Source organism: Rhopalosiphum maidis, chromosome 4, assembly GCF_003676215.2.
Source record: "Rhopalosiphum maidis isolate BTI-1 chromosome 4, ASM367621v3, whole genome shotgun sequence".
Classification (NCBI taxonomy): Eukaryota; Metazoa; Arthropoda; class Insecta; order Hemiptera; family Aphididae; genus Rhopalosiphum; species Rhopalosiphum maidis.
In genome coordinates this window covers 28,814,524-28,836,729 of record NC_040880.1, presented here as the reverse complement: position 1 = coordinate 28,836,729, position 22,206 = coordinate 28,814,524, and the positions used below count along the sequence as shown (strand labels likewise).

At 27.6% G+C, this 22,206-nt stretch overlaps 2 protein-coding genes across 3 annotated transcripts in view; one reads left to right on the top strand and one right to left on the bottom strand.

The window, feature by feature from the left end:
• Positions 1 to 9,953, bottom strand: part of LOC113549220 (lachesin-like) — a 79,920-nt gene extending 69,967 nt beyond the window's left edge. The window contains exon 1 of the mRNA XM_026950416.1: positions 9,864 to 9,953. Coding sequence (XP_026806217.1) covers positions 9,864 to 9,927 — 64 coding nt within the window. The 5' untranslated portion in view covers positions 9,928 to 9,953. The remainder of the gene's footprint in view (positions 1 to 9,863) is intronic.
• A 7,796-nt stretch (positions 9,954 to 17,749) lies between these two features.
• The window catches only part of LOC113548885 (protein tincar), a 68,081-nt gene continuing 63,624 nt past the window's right edge, over positions 17,750 to 22,206 (top strand). For both annotated transcript variants that reach the window (XM_026949978.1, XM_026949979.1), the window contains exon 1: positions 17,750 to 17,981. The gene's annotated coding sequence lies outside the window, so the exon portion shown is untranslated. The remainder of the gene's footprint in view (positions 17,982 to 22,206) is intronic.

The following is a 22,206-nucleotide window of genomic DNA, read 5'->3' as shown; positions in this document are numbered from 1 at the left end:
TTGCTTCACATCGGTAGAACGCATTACGATACTTGAATATTTGATAAAAATTTGAATTTTTAAGAAAATTTTCCATACAAGACTTATATATATATATATATATAACTCAAAACTCTATAAACCATATTATATATAGCAATGTCGTGTGAAAAGCAATCCGATATTTTACCGTGCACATACTGCAGCACCCTGTATGTATAATATTATGATAATATTGCGTATTAAACTTAAAAATCCAATCAACGGGGTACGATTTTTCCACAGACAGCGGGCGGTTAAACGGGATGGAACGGGCGAGCGTACCATGTCGATACATGTGTGTGTGTGTGTGTGTGTGCGCGAGCGATTCCGTGTAAGGGTAAACCATAAAACGGTAAATAAATAATTCATGGCGCATGAAACTGCCGCCTGCAATAGTAGAAAGTTACTATTGGGAGGAGGCTGTCTTCGGGGGTACGGCGGAGAACCGCGTGGCGATGAAGCGTGCTAACAAGCTTTCTGCTCTTTAATCAAAGTTTTGCCTAAAACACGACCGCGTACACGGTTATTAATCGTAACTTATATTGTACACTCGGAACGTTATATTGTTATTATTATATATATTTATATATATATACCCTCACTATTATTATATCGTTACCTCGGCGGTAATATAATAACATTATAATAATGGTCGGGCGGCGTGTGTGGGAGCGCGAAAATCGTCAGGAAATCATCTCATTCATGCTCGATTTTCAGTAAAAGCGGCGGTCCCCGTTAATTTGACGGCCGCGACGATGAGCTTATATTACGCGTTGTATAGGTATATGTTATTATAAACTCGTCGTATAATAAATGCGGTGTGCCTCGCATAATATTGTTTAAAACAAAACGTCACGATGACTCGGTCGCGCACAGCCAGTCGCCGCCGCCCGACAGTCAAAGTGTTATATATTATATTGTTCAAGATTCCTCTTTCCTCGTCCGCGGGTACCCGCGCGGCAGGTATATATAGCACCTATGCGAGTATACATCATTTATACACATGTACACGGCGTGTATGTGTATGCATAATGCGCGTGTGTGCACAAGAACAGACGTCCCGACCACAATACATTCGTATTACGCGTATATACCTACAAGACTATGCGAAGACGACGACGACGAAGACGTTTCATTGTTCTATTGGACACAAAAGCGGTAGACGCTGCGCCAGCCCTTTATTCGTCGCCGTTGATTTTCCCGCCAAAGGAATTTCGTTGACTTACCGCGGGGGTAGTGGACCCTCTTCGTCTCTATACATTATATATAATATAGATACTAACCGCTGCTATATAATAACTGCAGACGTGCCATCCGCTACACGTTTTAGACGATATAAGCGAAATTAATTATTGTTATTATTATTATTATTATTGTTATTTTATATTGTAAGCGCTAGGCAAGGTTAGAGCTTTTTAATTTCGTGTACATACCGTCGAAATATTCAAATATTATATAACATATTATTTTCCTCGCGCGGGGGTGTCATTTTTGCGATTCCAGTGGTTATGAATATATTCAAAGTGACAATCTTTATATTTTCTAGATTTTTTTATCTATTGAAATCGATAGACTTTTAGTAACACGAACAGTAACATTTTATTGGTTTTAAACAATTAATATTTAGTTAAGATTTTTAATGATAAAATTAATTATTTTTCGAATTTTTATTATATATATTTTTTTAGTTTTAATTTTTTTTTTAAATATATTTAACGTTGTAAGTAGTTTATCCAATATTCACTTATTGGATATCGTAAATTATTTTTTGAATATTCATATATAATAATTAATAATATATCATAATTAACTGAAATAAATATTAGTATTATTTTGTAATTTTCTATTTATTTGATTATCTATTATACTCTATATCTCGTTTTTACTGGTACCTATTAAAGAAAAATGGTAAGTTATTAAAACATTTGATAACAACTTTTAAATTTAAAAGTAACTATTTTGCGAGGGATTTTGATTATTGTTGCTATTCAATTGGTATATATTTTTTTTTATTCCACTTGAAATTCTGAAAAAGATGATTTTGCCTTGTACTTTCCACTGTATATTTCAGAGCTGCAATCGAGCGATTATAATATTAAACTACACTTATACGTTAAACGTAGGAATATATAGAAATACTGAAAAGGGTATTTATCGCTCTGGAAGTAAGCCAAGTGTACCCGAGTGTACCTGTAGTTATTAGGTGGGATTTCAACCAAACGTTTAAATAAAATAAAATGTTCATATTATAACAAAGCTGCATTATGAGTATATTGGTAAAGCATACAACATTTGAATACAACTATTAAAGGGCTTAAAAATGTTTCGCTCGTCATAAACTTTATTTTTATTGACAATATAAATTTATAAAAGTAACTAGAAATCTATTTTAAATCTTTTAAAAATTTAATTTTTCTAATTATAATGTAAATTGAAAACTCAATCATTCATTGCAATTTTTGGATCCAATACATGATTAGTTAAATGTTTTTAATTTATAAAAATACATTGCAATAATGAGTATTTGCGTATTTACTCTTTGTTAGTAATTACTACTTCAATTGTATAGCTATAGCCAATAATTTTACAGTTTGAAATAATTATCAAACAATGTTAAGTAACAAATTCTAAATAATGAATATAAAACATCAAACATTTTTTTAATTTAAGATTTATTATTCATAAATATAAAAATTTATTTCATGACATTTTAAAACCCTACTATATAATTGTATGAAATAATATTTTTACGCGTACCTACACAAAGCTCATTAAATAGGTTTTTGTTGTTTTTGCAGAAACAGTACCTATTTTGTAAAATATATAAATTTGTAGTGATATAGAAAATTAATCACTATCTATACATCTAACTAAACCGATATTTTGTTTTTTATGTATGTATGTACCAAAACGTTGACACCCTCTACTTTATCATATATTCTGTATTTGTACCTATTAAACTTGTTTCTTAACTTAACCTGACACGCACTATTAACTGTTAATATAAAACGCTAAGCATTATTGTGGCTGACGGTAATGTTGAACATTATTCGTAATGTTAATTCCCCTTAAATTGTAATGATTATAATACTATTATTATACTCGTACTGCCACGTACTATTATCATTAAATTTATAATAAATAATCTCGTAATTTCGAAATCAAACATTGTGATTTACTATAAAATTAAAATTCTAATTTGTTTGTTATTTCATGAACGTTATGTGTGGTAAGTAAATTATAGTAGTAGGAATCCACAACACATTAACCTCAAAACAAAATACAAGCATGTTAAATAATATTACGCATACCTTTACAAATCTTATTATTAGTAAAAATTTAGTACTTAATTAAAAAAAAAAAAATTAATTATATTTATTTTAATAATAATCTTGTAATATTATATATCATAATATTACTTTGAGCAAAGTTCAAAAATATATGTAATCTTGCGGTTGTACGTAGAAATATTAATTTAAAATAAATATTTTTATGGTGACTTTAACAATACAGTTAATACATTATTGTGAAAACAGTGATGTCAACTTTATTGTTTTAAATTAATTACATTTTACAATGGGTAACCTAAGAGCGGTCACTGGTTTGATTACACTCATCCAGCCTATACATACCCCCAAAGTATTAGCGATTTCCTATTTTTTAGTGCGAACAGTAAAAAAAGACAAATTAACGTAGAAGTAAAAAATATTAAAAAAAAAATCTGATAAAATTCAAAGTAGGTACAATACAATTTTATTACTATAAATTTAATAATTATTGGTTGAATTTTTTGTTTTTATATTTAAAAATAATTTAATAAAGATTTAATATTATATTGACACATTGAAAGATAGGATTGAATATAATTTTATTTAGATTGAATGCATTTGTATGATAATATGATATGATATATTAGTCTAATTCAAACCTCCATATTCCATTTGTTCATGTATGTTATATATATTTTTTTAATAAAATTTTAAAGACGATTGATTTATTCTTCTAACTTTTAATTTTTTTAAATTATATTATCATGGATATTGAATACGGATATTTCTGTAAAAATGTGAAACATCTATAAATATTAATCTAAATTCGCATACATAACATTTTACCAGAAAAGAAATTCATTAGGTAGTTTTCAGTAGCGTGGTCTAGACATATTTTTCGCTTCATATCTTCTATTTAATGCTTATATTTATAACATTTATGGAATGCGTTTAAAAATAATAGGAAAACCTCAATTAGGGTTTAGGCAAAAAAGAACATACATATATTTAAAAGTACAATATATTTAACCTAGTCAAATATTTATTATTATTATTATTATTATTATTATTATTATTGTTATTATGGATCGCCTATGGATTTTTCGATTATTCATTAGCCATTATCACTTTTAAAAATGCATATAAATAATTTTACAAATTAACTCTAGGTTTTTGCAAATACACTCATACCATATAGCATGTTCAATGATAAGATATCTACCTTTGTATGTAGTTATGTACATAAATACACTAAATCAATTGATGTGCTAATAAAATAAATTATATATACATATATAATTTTAAATCTAATTCACCTATAATAAAATAATATACTATAATATATTATAGCCAATATCTATTACATTTATATAAAGTTCAGTCTTATTATTACACACAACATTTTATATACCCAACTATAAGAGTATTTATTTTATATGCCTTTACTAATTAGTTTCTAGTTTACTGGAAAGAAAATGCACGAAAAGTTGTTGAAATTACTCATGCGTACACGTTCTATACGATCAAGTAATCGATAAAAAACGCATCGATAACCACATATGCATAAACTGTAACATACCTTCTAGTAAAACATTTCATATTCCCAATGCTCATATTATACCACGAAAAAACTTATTTCATCTATTTTTAAACAGATTAGATTCACTTAAACATGTCATATTCACATAACAAAAAAAATCATTCAGATCGTGTGTTTTGAAGAAAAATTCAAAATGTGTGCTACAGAGCTAATAATATGGATATTATACCAGTTGTATATTATATTGTCACTTATATTGTGTACTTGTTCTAAAACGTAATGGATATTTTTCATGCCTCTATCATTATTTTCTACTGCTTACATATGGTTTTTATATTCCAGTTGACAATGCAATTTTACTATATAATAAAAGTATAAAATATTTTCATGAACTGTTTGTAGAATATCATTGTATTATTTAACATAAATATTAAATACAGGGAGACAAAACAAAATTGACTTTAAAATTAATTAATACGTTTTACAAATATTTGATCGGCGTACATGCGGATTAATCAAATATAATTCGTGTGTTTATGAATTAATATAAAAATATATAGTATTAACATGAAACCACAATAATCAAACGTAATATAATTCTAGATAGCCATGCAATTTATGAAAAGATAATTATGATTTAATAGTTCATTTGATTTATTTTATATAGTAATTGATCAATTTATAAATGATATTTTAGTCTTTAATTTTAATATCAAAATAAATATAATTAAGAAATATTATTTTAAACTGAATAATACTGTACACAAAAAACAATAAATAAATCATATTTTAATGCTTAATAATATTTACAAATTACTACTATAAAAACATTTGTGAGTTATAATGTTTTGAAGACGTATAATAGGTTTAACTAAAATGGCCTTTTAAAAACATATAAAATCAAAATTATCCTACAACTCTCATGTTGCAATAAGACAATTTATGAGACTAACTATGAATAATGTATTAATACAAATTCATATGTAGTTGGTACTATAATTAAGTTCAAGAACATTTAATTCAGTTTTAAAATATTAAATAAATATTTGCATACAAGAAGCATAATATTGGCTGAGTTATAGGTACATAACATTTAGTTTTTTTTACAATTTTAATAAACGTTAAGTATATTTAATGCGCTAATTTTATTTGAATACTAGGTAAACAAATTACTTTAATAGTTGTATGGATTAAAAGGAGAAAATACTATACCATATAATAAATCATATAAAAAAAAAAATTAAATTTATAAATCATATCGTTAATCTAAATTCTTTGTCACGTTGTTTGGAATTTTAAATATACACTTATTGAATTTATAATTAAATAAAAAAATATATTTATATCATACACTTGAAATAATGTGATTAAATTAAAAATATTTCTGTTCGTGTTCGTGCGTGGCTATAGTATCTAAATACTGTAAATATTATTGAAATACATTTTGTTTGATTTGCTTTTTTACCGACATGTTGTCATATACAACAGTAGTTGATTCGTTTGATGTGAAAATGTTTTAAAGCTGAATTTGTTTTTATGGTTATATTTCCTTTTTATATATATATAATACTCGCTCTAGATACGAGTTGGTTATTAAGTCTTGTGATCGAAAAGTAGAATTCGATATCGCCCTTGCTATACCCCTGAAAAAGGCACTTTCTTCCTTATCCCATATAATATGTATTAACTTTTTGAATTGAAAGTCGGTCCCATGACGTGTAATGTTGAGAGATGTTCGCCTTTGACGTACTGTTTTGACCCATTTGCGTATATAAACCCGTTTTACTTTTTTCTCCTCTTACCCGCATACTCTCTCACACCTCCTCACAATACCTCCCACGCGATAGCTGTCTGCCATCGCCTTGTAACTATATATAATATATAATGCGTTTCCGATACATGTACATCACATGGCACAAACACGTTTCAATACAATTTCAATTTAATCTTTGATTACCTATTTATTTTTTTTTTCAGGAATAACTGCACACACACACACGCACGCACGCACGCACACACACACACACATGCACACGCACGGGCTTTTTTATATTGTATTGAAGTTCTATATATTTTGCGAGTATAGCGTGCGCAGAACACATACCGTGACCGTTATTGGTTTGTTCAAAGCATATGTATAATGTATATATTATATTATGTAGGTGTACCCGCCAATATATACATGTATAATATGGGGTACCTAGGTAATTTGAATTGATGGTCGGGGCAACGAGACCCGCAATGTTATAATATAGGTATTATAATAGGTACATCGAATTATAAGCATTCGAGTATACAAACAGGTACGTGTAGTTGCGATGTTTTTTTACAACTTCTACAATCACGAGGGTTTTCTTTAGCTCGTGTTCTACGTACGGTTAATTAATAATCCGTACGGTTTTGTACATGTGGTTGGGGGTGGGTTGAAACGGTGTCCGTAACACGTCGATCTGACACGGCCGATTAAATGGCAGACCGTTTGGGCGGTATTACGTTTTGATGATAAAAATATAAAATTATTAATTTAATTATTACCGGCTTTCACAACTCATAACGTCGCAATACTACGCATTCGTACGTGATAAAAATACCAAATACAATTTTAAACGTCAAAGAACGTTCGGTATTTTTCACATTTTAGAATTTTTGACCAATAACATCCAAATATCCAAATATATATATACATATATATATATATGAAGATCACTATTTATTAATCTAGGTAAAAATGTATTAGTATTATAAAATAACGTACTTAATATATAGGCATTTATAGTTTTAAAATAACTATAGAATAATTATGAATATTTCGAATAGATAATTTTGGTAGCATGGAAGTTATAATAATGTAAAATATTTGCAATGATTTGACATCAGGCGGGTATAATCTACAAGTTGTAAAGGAAACGGCCGATCAATTCAACAAAGTAATTCACCAAGCATGTTTACCCCCATTTTATTAAAGTAATGAATGTATTCAAATTCTGATTTTTGGAATTTCTAGTATGTTAATTATATAATGACCTTATTTTAAAATACTTAAATTGTATATATTATTTAATCAGCATCCTGTAACGATACCAAATTTTTCAAAATCGCCTTTTTAAGTGTAAATTTATAAGTAGAAGTTTTTTTTTGAATATTCGTAGCAACTAAATTAAAATAATTCAAACAAATTTTTTTTTTTGAGTTATTTAATTATGTGTACTTACCTACTAAGGATAATAAATTTTGAAGCGGATTTTGTTAATGGATGCTGTGATTATTTAAAAATTATAGCAATTAATATTAATCCATCAACATTTTATATTTTGTGAAAACTGTCTGAGCATAAAAGTACTAGATTAAAATAATATTACATCTAGTTTATAGATCTGTAAAACCATTTACATGAGCCATTAAACTTGGTATAATATTATATATTTTAATAACTTTTCTTTCTAATTTTGATTAAGATAGATAGAAATTTATCTAAAATATCATCTATTTCATAATTTACAATAAAAAAATTGGTTAATCAAAACGGCGAGAACGCTCTTATTTAAAAAAAAAGAAGTTTCTATCGCCGAAATACACCCCTTAATAGCTTAAATATTTTAAAACATGGTCCTTAAGTATGCATAATAATTCCTAAAATCAAAATTTGAATACATTCATTATTAAAGGAAAAATAGGGATAAGAATGCTTTGTGAATTATCCTATAATGAATACAAAATTCCCATAAAAAGAAGTTCTAGTAATCATTTCGTACGTCATAATAATAGTTATAACTAATTTCAAAAGTCACGTTTATTAATGTCCACGTTTTGTCGATTATAAGAGACTATCATATAAAAGAAGAGTAAATTCTAAATATGTATTGTATTATATACTCCGTAGTACTTAAACAACCCAAGAACTTATCACTTTTACTTTTACATAAAATGCAATACATATGTACCTACACATATTATAATGTATAAATATATCACCCACATGAATTATACTAAAACTATATAGAAGTATATAACTAACCTACTAAGCAAATTATATATTTATAATAGCAAACATGGTCTTATAAAATACCAAAACTAATGAATTCAACTTATTTTATACAGTAAATTAATAATTATTATATTGATACAAATTAGATTAAATATTATATCATCGTATCAAATCTATAACTTTAAAAGTCATATAGGTAATAATAAATTAAATGAATTACGAGTATATTAGTATATTATGAGTAGATAATATCTATGTTTAATTTTATTTCATTACGATTTTATTTTAGTACAAAACAAGTACGACGACTCTGCCTACCCTTATTATAATAATGTTAATATAAAATTACAATTTTAATAAATTTACCTATAATATAGGTATATACTTTGTATAATTTTAAATATTCATAGGGGATAGGCAGTAATATTTATTATTTAAAATGCATTTACCAATGCATATACAATAACTTTTATATTACTATTATTAATTGTTCATCATAATTATTGAATTAGTTTAATTTAATTTTATTTGTGTTGGCATTTGTTAGTGAGTGACTAGCTATTTAAGATAAAAACGAATATTGGGAAATAACTCAAATAACAATAAATGTTTATACGATAAATCTATGATTTATACACAGTCTGTATTCAAACTAAATAAAAGTAAAGATTGATCAACAAATAACAATAACCTTTTATCCCGGAGAGATTTGTTCTAACCCATTATTGCACATCGGGTAAATGTTAGAGTGAATTTTTTTGTTTACTATTTTGGTATGCAATATCCAACCTGTTTTATATTTTTATTTCAATACTAAAAGAGTCAAGTATTTTTTATGCAAATATTCCATTTTTAAAATTTTGAAAAAACTAAAAAATATATTTTGAAATTGTATTATAGTATGGACATGGGATTATTTTTCAGGTGAAGATTAAGGAAAGAAAAATTTCGTAAGTCCACCCCTATAATTGATACACATATTATTACACGTAAAGGAAATATTATAATGTAATATTGTTTAAAATGCGTTTAATAATATTGTACTGACCTATTGCGTCGACGAGGCCGTGTACCCAGATCAGTGTACAAAGGCAGGTGCGCAACGTGCCCATCGCGGGACGGTAACTGACTTGCGGAATGCGTGGCGGCCGAATGACAGGCGGGAAAAAGCTCGGTCGTACCGCCGGCCACGATTAGCCGACGCCACCGCCAGCGACTCTGTCGCCGTGGAGACGATTTGAACGCCGCACGTGTATTAATTTCACGAATAAACCTAATAATTGAGGCTACTTTACATCATCGCAATATACCTTAGTATAAAAAAATGGATGTAAATAATTACAATAATGTAGGTGATGTTTTTTTTTTTTAATAATTAAGTAATTTAATTTAATATACGAAAGTATTAATGATGCCTAGTATAATTAATAGTAATATGACCATGATTATTTGTTAGAAGCTATAATACTAGTAATAAATTCGTAAGTGTACTTATTTACGAGCATTATGCATCAATGGCGTCGAAAATCGTGGAGAAAATGGTTAGACTTTACATAGCATCATCGGTTTCAATATACATGACATAAAATATATTAAAATTCAGAAAAGTATTAAGATAGATTTTAATCTGTGAAGCTATGCGAAACTTTAACGTGTATTATGTTTTATTTTGAATTCTCTTATCTTTATGAAAGTATAATAGTAATTTAATACATTTCATAATATTATAACGTCAAATTTAATAGGTTATTAATTTTTACTTACTGAATTTACGTAATTTTACTACTTGCAGCTATCAAATCATTATTATTACATAATAATATTGTTATTAATAGATTAGATTAGGTATTTTTGAGAAAAAAATTAAGTTCGAATAAATATTTTCCATCAATTTATTTTTCCAAAGTTAAGTTAGAAATTTTATCTGTTTTTCGTATTATTTTTTTTCAAATAGTAAATCGATATAACCTTTAATTAATTTAAATTTTTTTTAACAAAAACAACCATTTTTGCTATTTGACATTTTTGATTTTTTTATATATCACATATATATTATTTAGTCCGATGTTTACTGATTATGTTTTTATAATTTAATTTTATGTGATGTTGCAATTGATTTTCAAACATTGCAGATAGTACAACATATTTGGCGCGATATTAACTAGCACCACATCTTCTTATTGCCATTATTGAATATAAAATAAATATTATATCGTGTACACCATTTTCCTAACCCGGTAATTTTAATTTATAATTAATACCATGTTCGTGGTTATTGATTTGCTTATTTAAAAATAAATAGTTTTTACTGCTTAGTAGTACGTGACGCCGTCTATTCCGGCCTGTTGCTGGTACGCTACAGATTTTATGTGAGTTCCGTCGCAATTTGTTAGCATTTCTGTGCAACGCGGTGTGCCGTTGGTTGTAGTCATCTGACGTTTAATCGTCATTCGTCGATTTTTCGTTTAGGTTACCCGCAATATCATTCAGAAGGATGAGGGGGGAGGTAGCAACCGGACCATTTTATTCCAAGCCCCATTTTGCCATTTTGTCATAATTGTCATTTATTATTGTCACGGTGCCGGATTGCGAAGATTAATGATCCGAATTCCTTCGTATACTGAAATAAGTTCCTTCATAAATTCGTTATTGCAACACAAGTATCAACGTTGCATATAGAGTTGAGTGGTAACTGTAGTAAGGTATCATCCAATACTATTTGACGTTCAATATTTTCCTTATTACTTATTCATTGTTTAGTGTTATACAACTAATATAAATAATTATTATATTTCAATATTGAAGACTATAAAGTTACATCCTTAGGACTAAAATAGAGAATTACATTATGATCTTTTTTTAAGTATAATATACTTTTCAGATAATCATTATCTTTACAAAAATTATATCAATTACCGAGTGCTAAAGTGATATATTGCGTGTGCCGCCTCCAAATGCCAGTAGTTTTTTGTGATCACGAGCGCGCTGTTTCACATTGTCAGCTTGCTTTTTATTTATTTCGTGTATCATGTGTATTATCTTCAGCATGCATAGCAACTTTAATAAATAATCAGTCTATTAATAACTAAGTTTTTAGTTTTTTTCTTTTTTTATTCATTGATAAAAAAATAATAATATAATACGTTATGCCATGACAAAATAAAGTTCAGTTACCTATCTATTAATTTGTATTTTCACGTGGCAAATTCCCGTGTCATTTAGAATTACAAATTCTAGATTACCTAATCTGCAAGTATATATTTTGTTTATCTTGATTTTTATTTCACAATGACGTTAGGTTTAATATCTAAACACCCTTAAAATTATATTTATTGAAGCTACCTCTCACGGTAATATAATTTTTTTTTTTTTTTTGCATCATCTGTTAATTCTATAAAGCAATAAATATATTATAGATCCAAAGGATACATGAAAATTATCCAATAATTTTGCTTTATAAGGATTTATTTCCTCTCGTATAGTTACGTATGTTTCAGGAATCCATTTTCAATTTCTACAATTTACAGAAAAAATATCGAATTAATCTACCTTATATGCATTTCAATTCGGAAACGATATGAATGAGCAACAAAAATATTAGGGTAATAATTCTTATATAATATAGTTTGTACAATGTGTAATTTCTTCATCAAGTAGAATTCAATACCTAGTTATCTAGATACTTACTAGGTTTAATTAATTTTAGGATATTATATACTGCAGTTTATATAAGATAACACGAATATTTGTACTAAGTCTGTTTTACAAAGTTGTTATGCAATTGTGAATTAACTTTATACTTTTCACTGAAAGAAGCTTGTAAATATAAACACTTCATATTCTGTATATAATTACTTACACTACGAAGAACTCAACTATTTTAAAGAGTATGTATACTATATTGTATGCATTTTCCTACTTTTGATTGTAAAATCAATATGTAAAATTTAATTAAAGTTTAGTTTTAAATTTTATATTGAATAAATTAATTTAAACTTGAAATTACATAATGAATTATTGCTACCTCTGTATATAAATATTATTTTCATGTTCATTCTTAGCATACATATATTTAAACAAAAAATTGTGGACAAAAATGAAAAGGTAACGCATGTCAAAATATATTATTTGTATTATAAAGTACCATCGCACTATTGAGTAGATAACATAACTTTTTCAAGCGTCTGCTGAAGTATCCGAATAAACAAAATAATCCAAAGTGTATAAATTCAATAAGATAAATAATACAAGGCGAGATAAATATTTATATAATAATATGTACCTACATTGCTACATATTGAACTGTAAGAAAATTATATGATAGCATTGTTCTGTAGCTTAAAATATCTACTGTAAAAAAAGGGGATAATAATAATAATCAAATTATTTTATTTTATGACATATGAGTATTCGGTTTATGTTAACATTTTTATAAAAGTGTCTGTTAAAAATTAAAACGTAAGAACATTTTACAAAAAGCTCCTCATAAGATTATTTATAAATATTGAAAATACACACACAGAGATTTTTGTTTTTCTGATAATCATTTGACTTTTAAATTGTTTTTTTATTAATACAATAGTTTGGTACGCACATTTGAAACCTATCAGAAATACACTAGAAGCTTGTTTTTTATTCTTTTAGAATTTTCTTAGATAAATATATACTATATAATCAATTACATAAAATAGAAAATAAAATGCATAGTATCTACATTCTAAATAATAATAATATAAATTTACATATTTTTAGTAATTTTTGTATTCATTTATTACTTAACAGACTACTAACATTTTAACAAATAAAGATCAATATGCATATAAAAGTTATCGGTATACCTAATTTAGTTGTAACTTTGATAACTCAAAACATAATAAAACACCTTAAAATTCTAGAGTATATATTTTTCTTATTACACTGCTTTTTTTTTCATTCCACTTGAACTTCTAATTATTCAGTTACTATTTACCACGGCATATTGAAAAATGTGTGTACACTTTAATACAAACTTAAATAATTCATGATTCCCTACAACTGTCAGTCATCAAACTTATCATTGTTAATTTAATTTATTGAATAATTTAAAAAGAGAGTTTATTATAGGGCACAGGGATAAATAAAACAATATATTAACTTAAATAACTACAATAGTGTCACAGATAATAATAATACTATAAACAAAATACATTTTCTTTTTCATGCTTGGTCTTAAAAGTTAATTAACTCGATGACGGCGGTTTGTTCAGGAAGACTGGCAGTTTGTTCAACTTTGGCTCATTTTAATTAGAAAATCTCCATAAGACAATTAATGTTCTTTATATTAGTTTTTATAGATATGAAATATGATATTGCAGATATCTACAAATGATTCATTATTTATATAAGTCGTATACTTTGTTAGGTTGTAGTCTAACATAGTATAATAGTTTATAATACATGTTACAACAATATAGGATGTATAATTCCTATTCCTTTTTTATTTTACTGATGATATGAGTTAACAAAATTGCTTAATTCATGAACCAGAAAAAGTTTCATTACATGATATATGTATTTATATGTGTTATATGAAATTATAAACGATATTACAATATTATTATTTATTAAGCATATATTAAAAGTATTTCATTAAAAATACAATAATACATAAAAAAAATAATGTTCACTTTGTTATATCTATATTCTATAATCTATATCAAATAGTTATATATGCTGGATTTTTGTGTTCTTTCAGGAAGATATCTTAAAATAAGTTTTTATTTGGGCTTGGAAGTTTTTTCACTGATTTTGAAGTGGACGGCTCCTTTTATTTTATTTACTCATTATTAGGAGGTTATTTTAATTTATTTTCCATAGTGATAGGTAGGGTAATTCCATGTCATAATGAAGATGTTTATTTCTCACGGACTAGGCGACTTTTAGTAATATTATCAGGAATGTATTAGGAGTTTGTAAATTTTTAATTTAAATTTTTCGGTGATTCAGAGTAAATCGTGAAGTTAGGATATAATAATAATTAGTTTTAATACTATGTAAATAAAATAATATAAATCGATAAAATTGTCCAACAAAATAATAGTATCTATGACGTAACTGTAATCTATATCTATATAATATGTCTACAGATGTATGTATTCGTATATCGTAATATAATTATATTATGATATTTTTAATAAAAAAAAGTAGTGATTTTCTTACTTAAAATTATAGAATGAAAATTGTTTTTGTATAGGAAATATAGTTTGCGTAATCATAAATATTATAAGTAATTCATTAAAAATAATCAAATAAAATAATATTTGATTGGCGAGGTATGAATCTTAAATAGATTATTTTTCTAAAAGTTAAATTATATTTATTTCAAATTGAATACATACAATTTATAAATAATTTTTCTGCCACATAATATATTTAAGTATATTGTGTCTAATAATTAATGCAATTTATTCATATCACTTTTAATTACTAATGATTGTATGAATAAAACAATGATTTTTTATAGTAAAATAAAAAAAATAACTTTTTTTAAAAGTAAATACTCATTAATCATATAATATACGAGATAAAAAAATGTATAATCATGGTTTTAAGTAATTTTAAATAAATATAAAAAAAAAAAAATTATTTTTTATGGTTATTAGTTTTAGGTTTTTTTAATTTTGAATAACACCATGACATAATCAAAGGGTCGATTTCCTTGCAATTTTAGAAAAATTTAAGAATGCTTTTAGTGAACTGTGAACTGATAGTTTATCAACATTTTAATATGTATATTAAGGTGGCTGCAAAAGTCTAAAATGTGTTATACAAGTATGAGTGTCGGCATACCAAACTTATGAGATATTCTATATTTAAACCTTTCCTGTATAACAAATTATATGTTCCTCTCTCATTACAAGGTGACCATATTATATAAGATTGAAATACTTATAGACAAATCTAACTCCTCGATCAAAATTTGATTTGTATGCATTAACATGTACTTAACATTTATTTTCAGGAAAAAAATGATTTAGAATATGAAATTAAAACATGCAATATCATTCAAATAAATAAAGATTAAAAAAAATATATAAGAAAATAAAAATATGATAATTTTTCAAAAGTGTTGTTTCATTAAAAGTACTTTTTTACTATTAAAATAAACATCCTGTATAATTATGAGCAAAAATACTTGTCAGTCCGGATGGTGTTGCCTTTGATATATTATGTAATGCATATGAATATAATATAGCATAGGTATATGAATTCAATAAGCAATAATTTAAAAAAAAATCGCGGGTAAGGATATGACTATTTTTATCACAAGCTGTTTCAAATAAAATATCAATAGCCCTCGTTGTCAAACACGTGCTACTTCCGACCGGAAACTTAAATGTATACTGTCGGCTGACGGCCAAACGTATGCGATATTATTATTCTCAAAGAATATCCAAATTCAGTATTCTATGTATTGTATAATTTACTCATTACGATTTTCGAACAAATATTATACACTATTCCGCAAGTATAATATTGATTATAAATATAATTTGAAATTAGGTACTAGTTTTTTAATAAAATATGTTTTTGCAATCTTATATTTATATATTTTTTCCAACGTTATGCTATATATTATATATATATAAAAATTATCACTAAACTGACTTATTATTAAACATCAATAAGCTGAATCGAAATTTTTAAATAACGATAAACGATGATATTTAAAGTATATTAGTATTATAATTTATGATTTAACCAGCAACCTCAGTTTCAGCGATATTCTACAGTATACACTGGACAGTACAATAACATGTTATGGGCCTATGTGCAATATTATCAAATCCGTATAATATTATGTGTATACGATCATATTACACGTATATACGACGTGTGTACGAAACGTGTGTAGGATATTAGATAGAAAACTTGGGTTTATACTTATTGTTTTACTCAATATAGTCTGGTATCTCTTTTGTTTTACAATATTTCGAATCCGTATTTATATCGTTCCGCGAAACGGACAATTCGAATTCCGGATTAAGTTTTGCCCAGACAAGGAATTATACATTTTTTCCGTGAACTGCAGGATAGTTTTGTAGTTGTTGTTTATATTATTATTATTTCTAGGATTATCTATCGCAATTAATTGAGATATTGTACTTTTTTTTTTTTAATTATCTTATAGTATGACTTTTAGTCCTTAGATGATTATTACAGATCAATATCGTACTATATAATATAGATTATGTGACTGAATACAAAAAATACTAGAACTACGTACCTACTAGTTACTACGTTATAACAATATATACCCACTATAAAATTTTTAATTCATTTTAATTAAAAAAACTCCTATTGCATAATTATATTTTGTAAATATTTTTGATATTTATTATGTCCCTTTAATAATATTGAACATTTGCAATTTTATTGCTTCTTAATTTGATGTTTTTGTTTTATTTTATAAGCCTAAATTTTTCATATTTTATCCGACTTCATACCCTTAATTTATTTTTAGAGAACATTAGTTGTCTTCTCGGATAATCATTACTGCAATGCATAATATCTTTCGTTGATTTATGTATATTATTGTTTTTTTTTTGTTGTTTGTTTAAGTTGTGGTCATCGTGCACTTATTATATCGCAAATCATCAAACGGGTTGTGCCGTTTAGTGGTACATACAGTGCCCTCTAGTAGTGTCTAGGGGTAAGAAAATGAGAAAAAAAAATTATAGGAAAATCCAATTCCAAAAATCGATTTTCACCTGCCTTCGACGTCGATGGATTGACTGTGATGGCGTCCTAGACGTGTGGTGCCCTCTAGTCGCGGACTGTGGTCGCCGTCGGGCACCGATGGGTGGCGACTGGCGATGCCTCACCGTTCGGGTTCCGCCGCCGTCGCCGTTGGTGGACCAGCAATCCAGCATTATGTTTAGTCGTGTCGTGCGTTTATACCGGCACCGTCGTGGTTTGAACCTGTGTCGTTCGTGTATGTAATACAATATTGTTGGTTCACGTTTCTTACGTCCGTCGAGCAGTATGGATCCGATAGATCTACCGTGAAACGCATTCGGTTCGGGACTATTAATACCAAACTGCAACAGGGATCGCCCTCAACGATTTACCACCGCACACCTGTTTCGGGTGACCGCCGACGAGTTCTCTTCCACTAGAAATTTCGGTGAGATACCTAAATACCTAAGACACTTACCTATTAATTAAATATAACACCTTTTCGGACACATTTAACCCGCCTTCGTGTAATCATTTTATTTTTTCAGTAGCTACACTTTACACTCCATAGTGATTACAAACCTATACGTTCGTCATTCGGCGTGGTTAATTATTACCTACCTATCTAAACTAACTCAAGGGCGCGGGTGTTCCACGTTTCACCACTGAACCACCCAGTTTTTCGACGAAACTTTTTCGATACATTCTCGTGGGACAAACATTAAAAATGTGTAGTTTTGTTTTCTCTAAATTTCGATTTGTTTTAACGAGTTGGCTAAACTACTGCAATAATTCTCTTGAAAAACAACCGTTTATATAACTATATGCGCATACAATCCGCGTTACAGTAATAATAGATGGCAATTTAATAATACACGCGCGCTACGTTTCACTTCACATTCGATATTGTTTCACGCGATCATACGTGATAGCTTTGGTGAATTTACGATACTTGTTTACGAGAAAATGGAACAAATGTCCTGGGGGGGGAGGGAGTATCATGAACCTTATAAGTATAATATTACATTGTATATAGATACCTATTACCTAGCTATTTCTCGGTATCTTGAGGTTACGCACGCGGCTACGCGTTCATGCACGCGTTGAAACTTTTATAGCGAAATGTATTTTGTGCTTACATGTATTTTATTTCTGAATATGATTTGTGTTCGTCGACCAACTTCACATAATAGTATGAAAATAGTACTACTACGTACATAAATATAATGTATAGGTACGCAACATATTGTGTCAGCGGGATGGGTTGTTTGTCATATCGAATGGGTAAAGTTACTGTTTATACGAATACCTAATACTAAACGTTTTAACTTTTAATATTCACATTATATGAGCGAGCACTCTTCTATATAAAAACTAAAGTATAGTGTAATGACTGTGTAGTACATCTGGTCTGGTAGGTAACTATAATGAAAATGAATTGATCAAAGCACTCATTGTGTGCCCCTTTTGTATGACACTGTCCATACACTATGTTTTTTTTTATGAGAGTACTGTAATAATAAAAGTATATAGTATTGTTTATACTTCTGCTAATGTATTGGCCAAGGATGCGTTTCATTTAGCTTAAGATGAGCTACATATATTGCACATACCTATCTAATATAATTTATTGTGTAGGTACACTGTTCTTAATGTTCTTATAACCAAAACAAATCAAAATGTCGCTTTCAGACGAACTATCAATTAAAACACATTGGTATTTTGCACTCTTTAATAATATAATATAATAGGTATCTTATACATGTCATATTGTCACTAAGTATACGATTGAACTATTTTAATATTTTGTTTATATACACTGATAACATAACTGTTTTGAACTTCAAGTCTTTTGTTGTACATATTGCATTATCTCATTACACATTTATATTCATTCTTTTATTATTTTTTTTAAATTATTTGATATCTTTTGAAATTATTCTTGTAATTGAATTCACTTTCGGCTAAATAATATTCTCCGTTAAGTATAATATTGTGTATGATACATAATACTTGCTTTATCTTGCAATGACTTTCGTTCATCTTACACAATTATTACTACCATTTAAATTACGTTTTCAAACGTATCTTAAATCTTTATAGTTCTTTGTAGAAGTTTATTCTCGAGGTATTCAAAAATAATAATTTATTTTTCTCAGTCATTCATTCTCCATACATTACCATTTAAAATGAACTGATACATCTATTGGTATGCCTGTAGCTACTTAAAATATTTATTCGTGCATTTTTGTGGTCCATTTTTTTATAATTTATTTTAATATTAATTTGCAGTTTTTGGTGTTATAGTTGAATCTTTAACTTTATCTACTTTGTCACCTGTTTAATACATTTTGTTTAAATATTAAAAAAAATTACAATTTCTTTGTTCTATAGAACTTAAAAAAAAGTAAAAATGTATAATACCGTAGCCGGGTATGTAGATAAGTTAGCAAATCTTGCGGAAAATGTATGTTGTAAATGTCAAATTTGATTATACGAAATACCTTATTTAATATCTATACTAAAAATGTTAAGTAGGTACTTCGTATAATCGAAATTGACATTTGCAACATAAATTTTCCACAAGATTTACGTAGTAGCTATATCTTCTAGTGTCTATACTAAAAATCAATTTCAGTTTTATACTTCATTAAGAAATAAGTCTAACGACCTATTGCATTGTGATTCTACATTTAGATAGTTATAGTAAAGATGTACAGTAGGTACTAGCCTTTGCCTTATATAGCTAATGATTAATGCTGACAACATCTTGCGGCCCCTTTCTCGACATCCGAAAATCTTTTCTTCTCTAACCCTTCATTTATTTATTCTATGTGTCCCCTCGATAATAATTTTACCAACCTTAATGGCCTATAAAAATAAGAAGACAAATGCAGTGTATTATTTTTTTTCTGAATGTTCAAATTTCTTCTCCAAAGAAGACTTAATAAAAAAAAAAATTATTTTTGCAAACTTTACTCACTTTAATATACTGTATAGTGTATACACGCATATAACAATTGAAAAGTAAGAACTTCAAACTTATTGATAAAAGTAATACCAGAACGTCCGGAACAATTTAGATCGTATCAGTATTCGGTACTTTTATTATAGCTTAAATGTATATAGGTAGTTACCTCACCTATGTTTGAATACTAAAGTTTTTTCATTACTTATGAGTTTTGTTATACAACTTAACGTGTAATAAAAAAATATTTTGATTTTTGATCTTCGCTTATTGGATATTTTTTTATATTTTTTATTATTATTATTAAACAGTTGACAGTTTCGTTTCCGTGTTTATATTTCGAACTGTTTCGAAAAATGTTCGACATTCAATTACTCGACAGAGTTTTCAAATAGTATTATTATAATTGATTTAACACGTTAGACGATAGTATTATAATATATTACACTGGTATAGTGTAGAGATACTATTCGTGTGTAACGCGTCGTTGTAAAACTAGTTTAATTCTTAAGAGTCGTAGAAACACGAAGTATTTGCTTTTGAATTCACATAAAATAGATACGTATAATGTTCTATAATATTTAACTTTTTGTATATTTCTAATTTATTTTTTCATAAAAACGATAAAAAAAAATATAAATTTAGCCACTAACAATATTATACCATATATTATTATTTATGTTTAATCATAAATATATTCATTCTTATATTTTCGCTTTATAATTTGTCAGTAGTAAATTATTTGGGAAACATTTCTTTGTTATACCTAGTAGCGGTCTTTTTTGCGTTGCAACTTGTTAACCTATACCAGAAAACAAAAACAATGAAAATATTATGAAATAAACCGTTGAGCCAATCGATAAAAAAATGAATAATATTAGAATGTAAAAAGCATTTGTTTACTGTAACGACATAATGTAAAAAGGCAACTCAAAACATAGTGCCTGCGTCTTTATTATTTTTAAACGCGGAGGTTTCGATGATCATAAGTAATATATGTTTACATATATATAACTATATAAGTGTATACGTTTATAATAGTTTATAATAAAGGTGCGTGTTCTAAGTTTTTCGAGTGCCTGTGTGTGTATGTGTATACAAATGAGGACCCCCCTCGGGTTTGTGAATTCCACAAGGGCATCGCCGAACTACGAATTTTCGTCGTAGGCGGCAGCGACCGCTCTATAAATGCTAATATTATTAGTCAGCACAAAAAAAAAACTTGACCCATCTCTTAACGATTTATACTTCGTGCTGTATTCTACGTAATATTATAATATAATAGGGTATATAGTTGAATTATACCTAAATTTATAATACCTATATATATATATATATATATATATATAGTGCAGTTTTCTCGGAGACACGAATAATAACGCAAGTCGGTTGTTTTCATTGGCGCTGGCCGTCGGCGACGGGCGACGCGGTGTCGTCGACCCTCGCGTGCACTATTTTTAAAAACGTCGGCGCACACTCCAAATTCGGACCAAAAAACCACGCGTCTTCCTCCGTCCATTTTTCCCCTATATATTGCAACCGCACGCGTCATACTCTCTCAGCCGATGTAACTCTTTAGTGTGCTTTAGGTGATATTAAATATTATTTTGGTACGTATCATTGTAGACATATTGCTACCAGCTTTGAGTCTATCTCGTAGTCGCGAGTTTCGGGCTAATGTGTATATATTATTAAAATCATATTA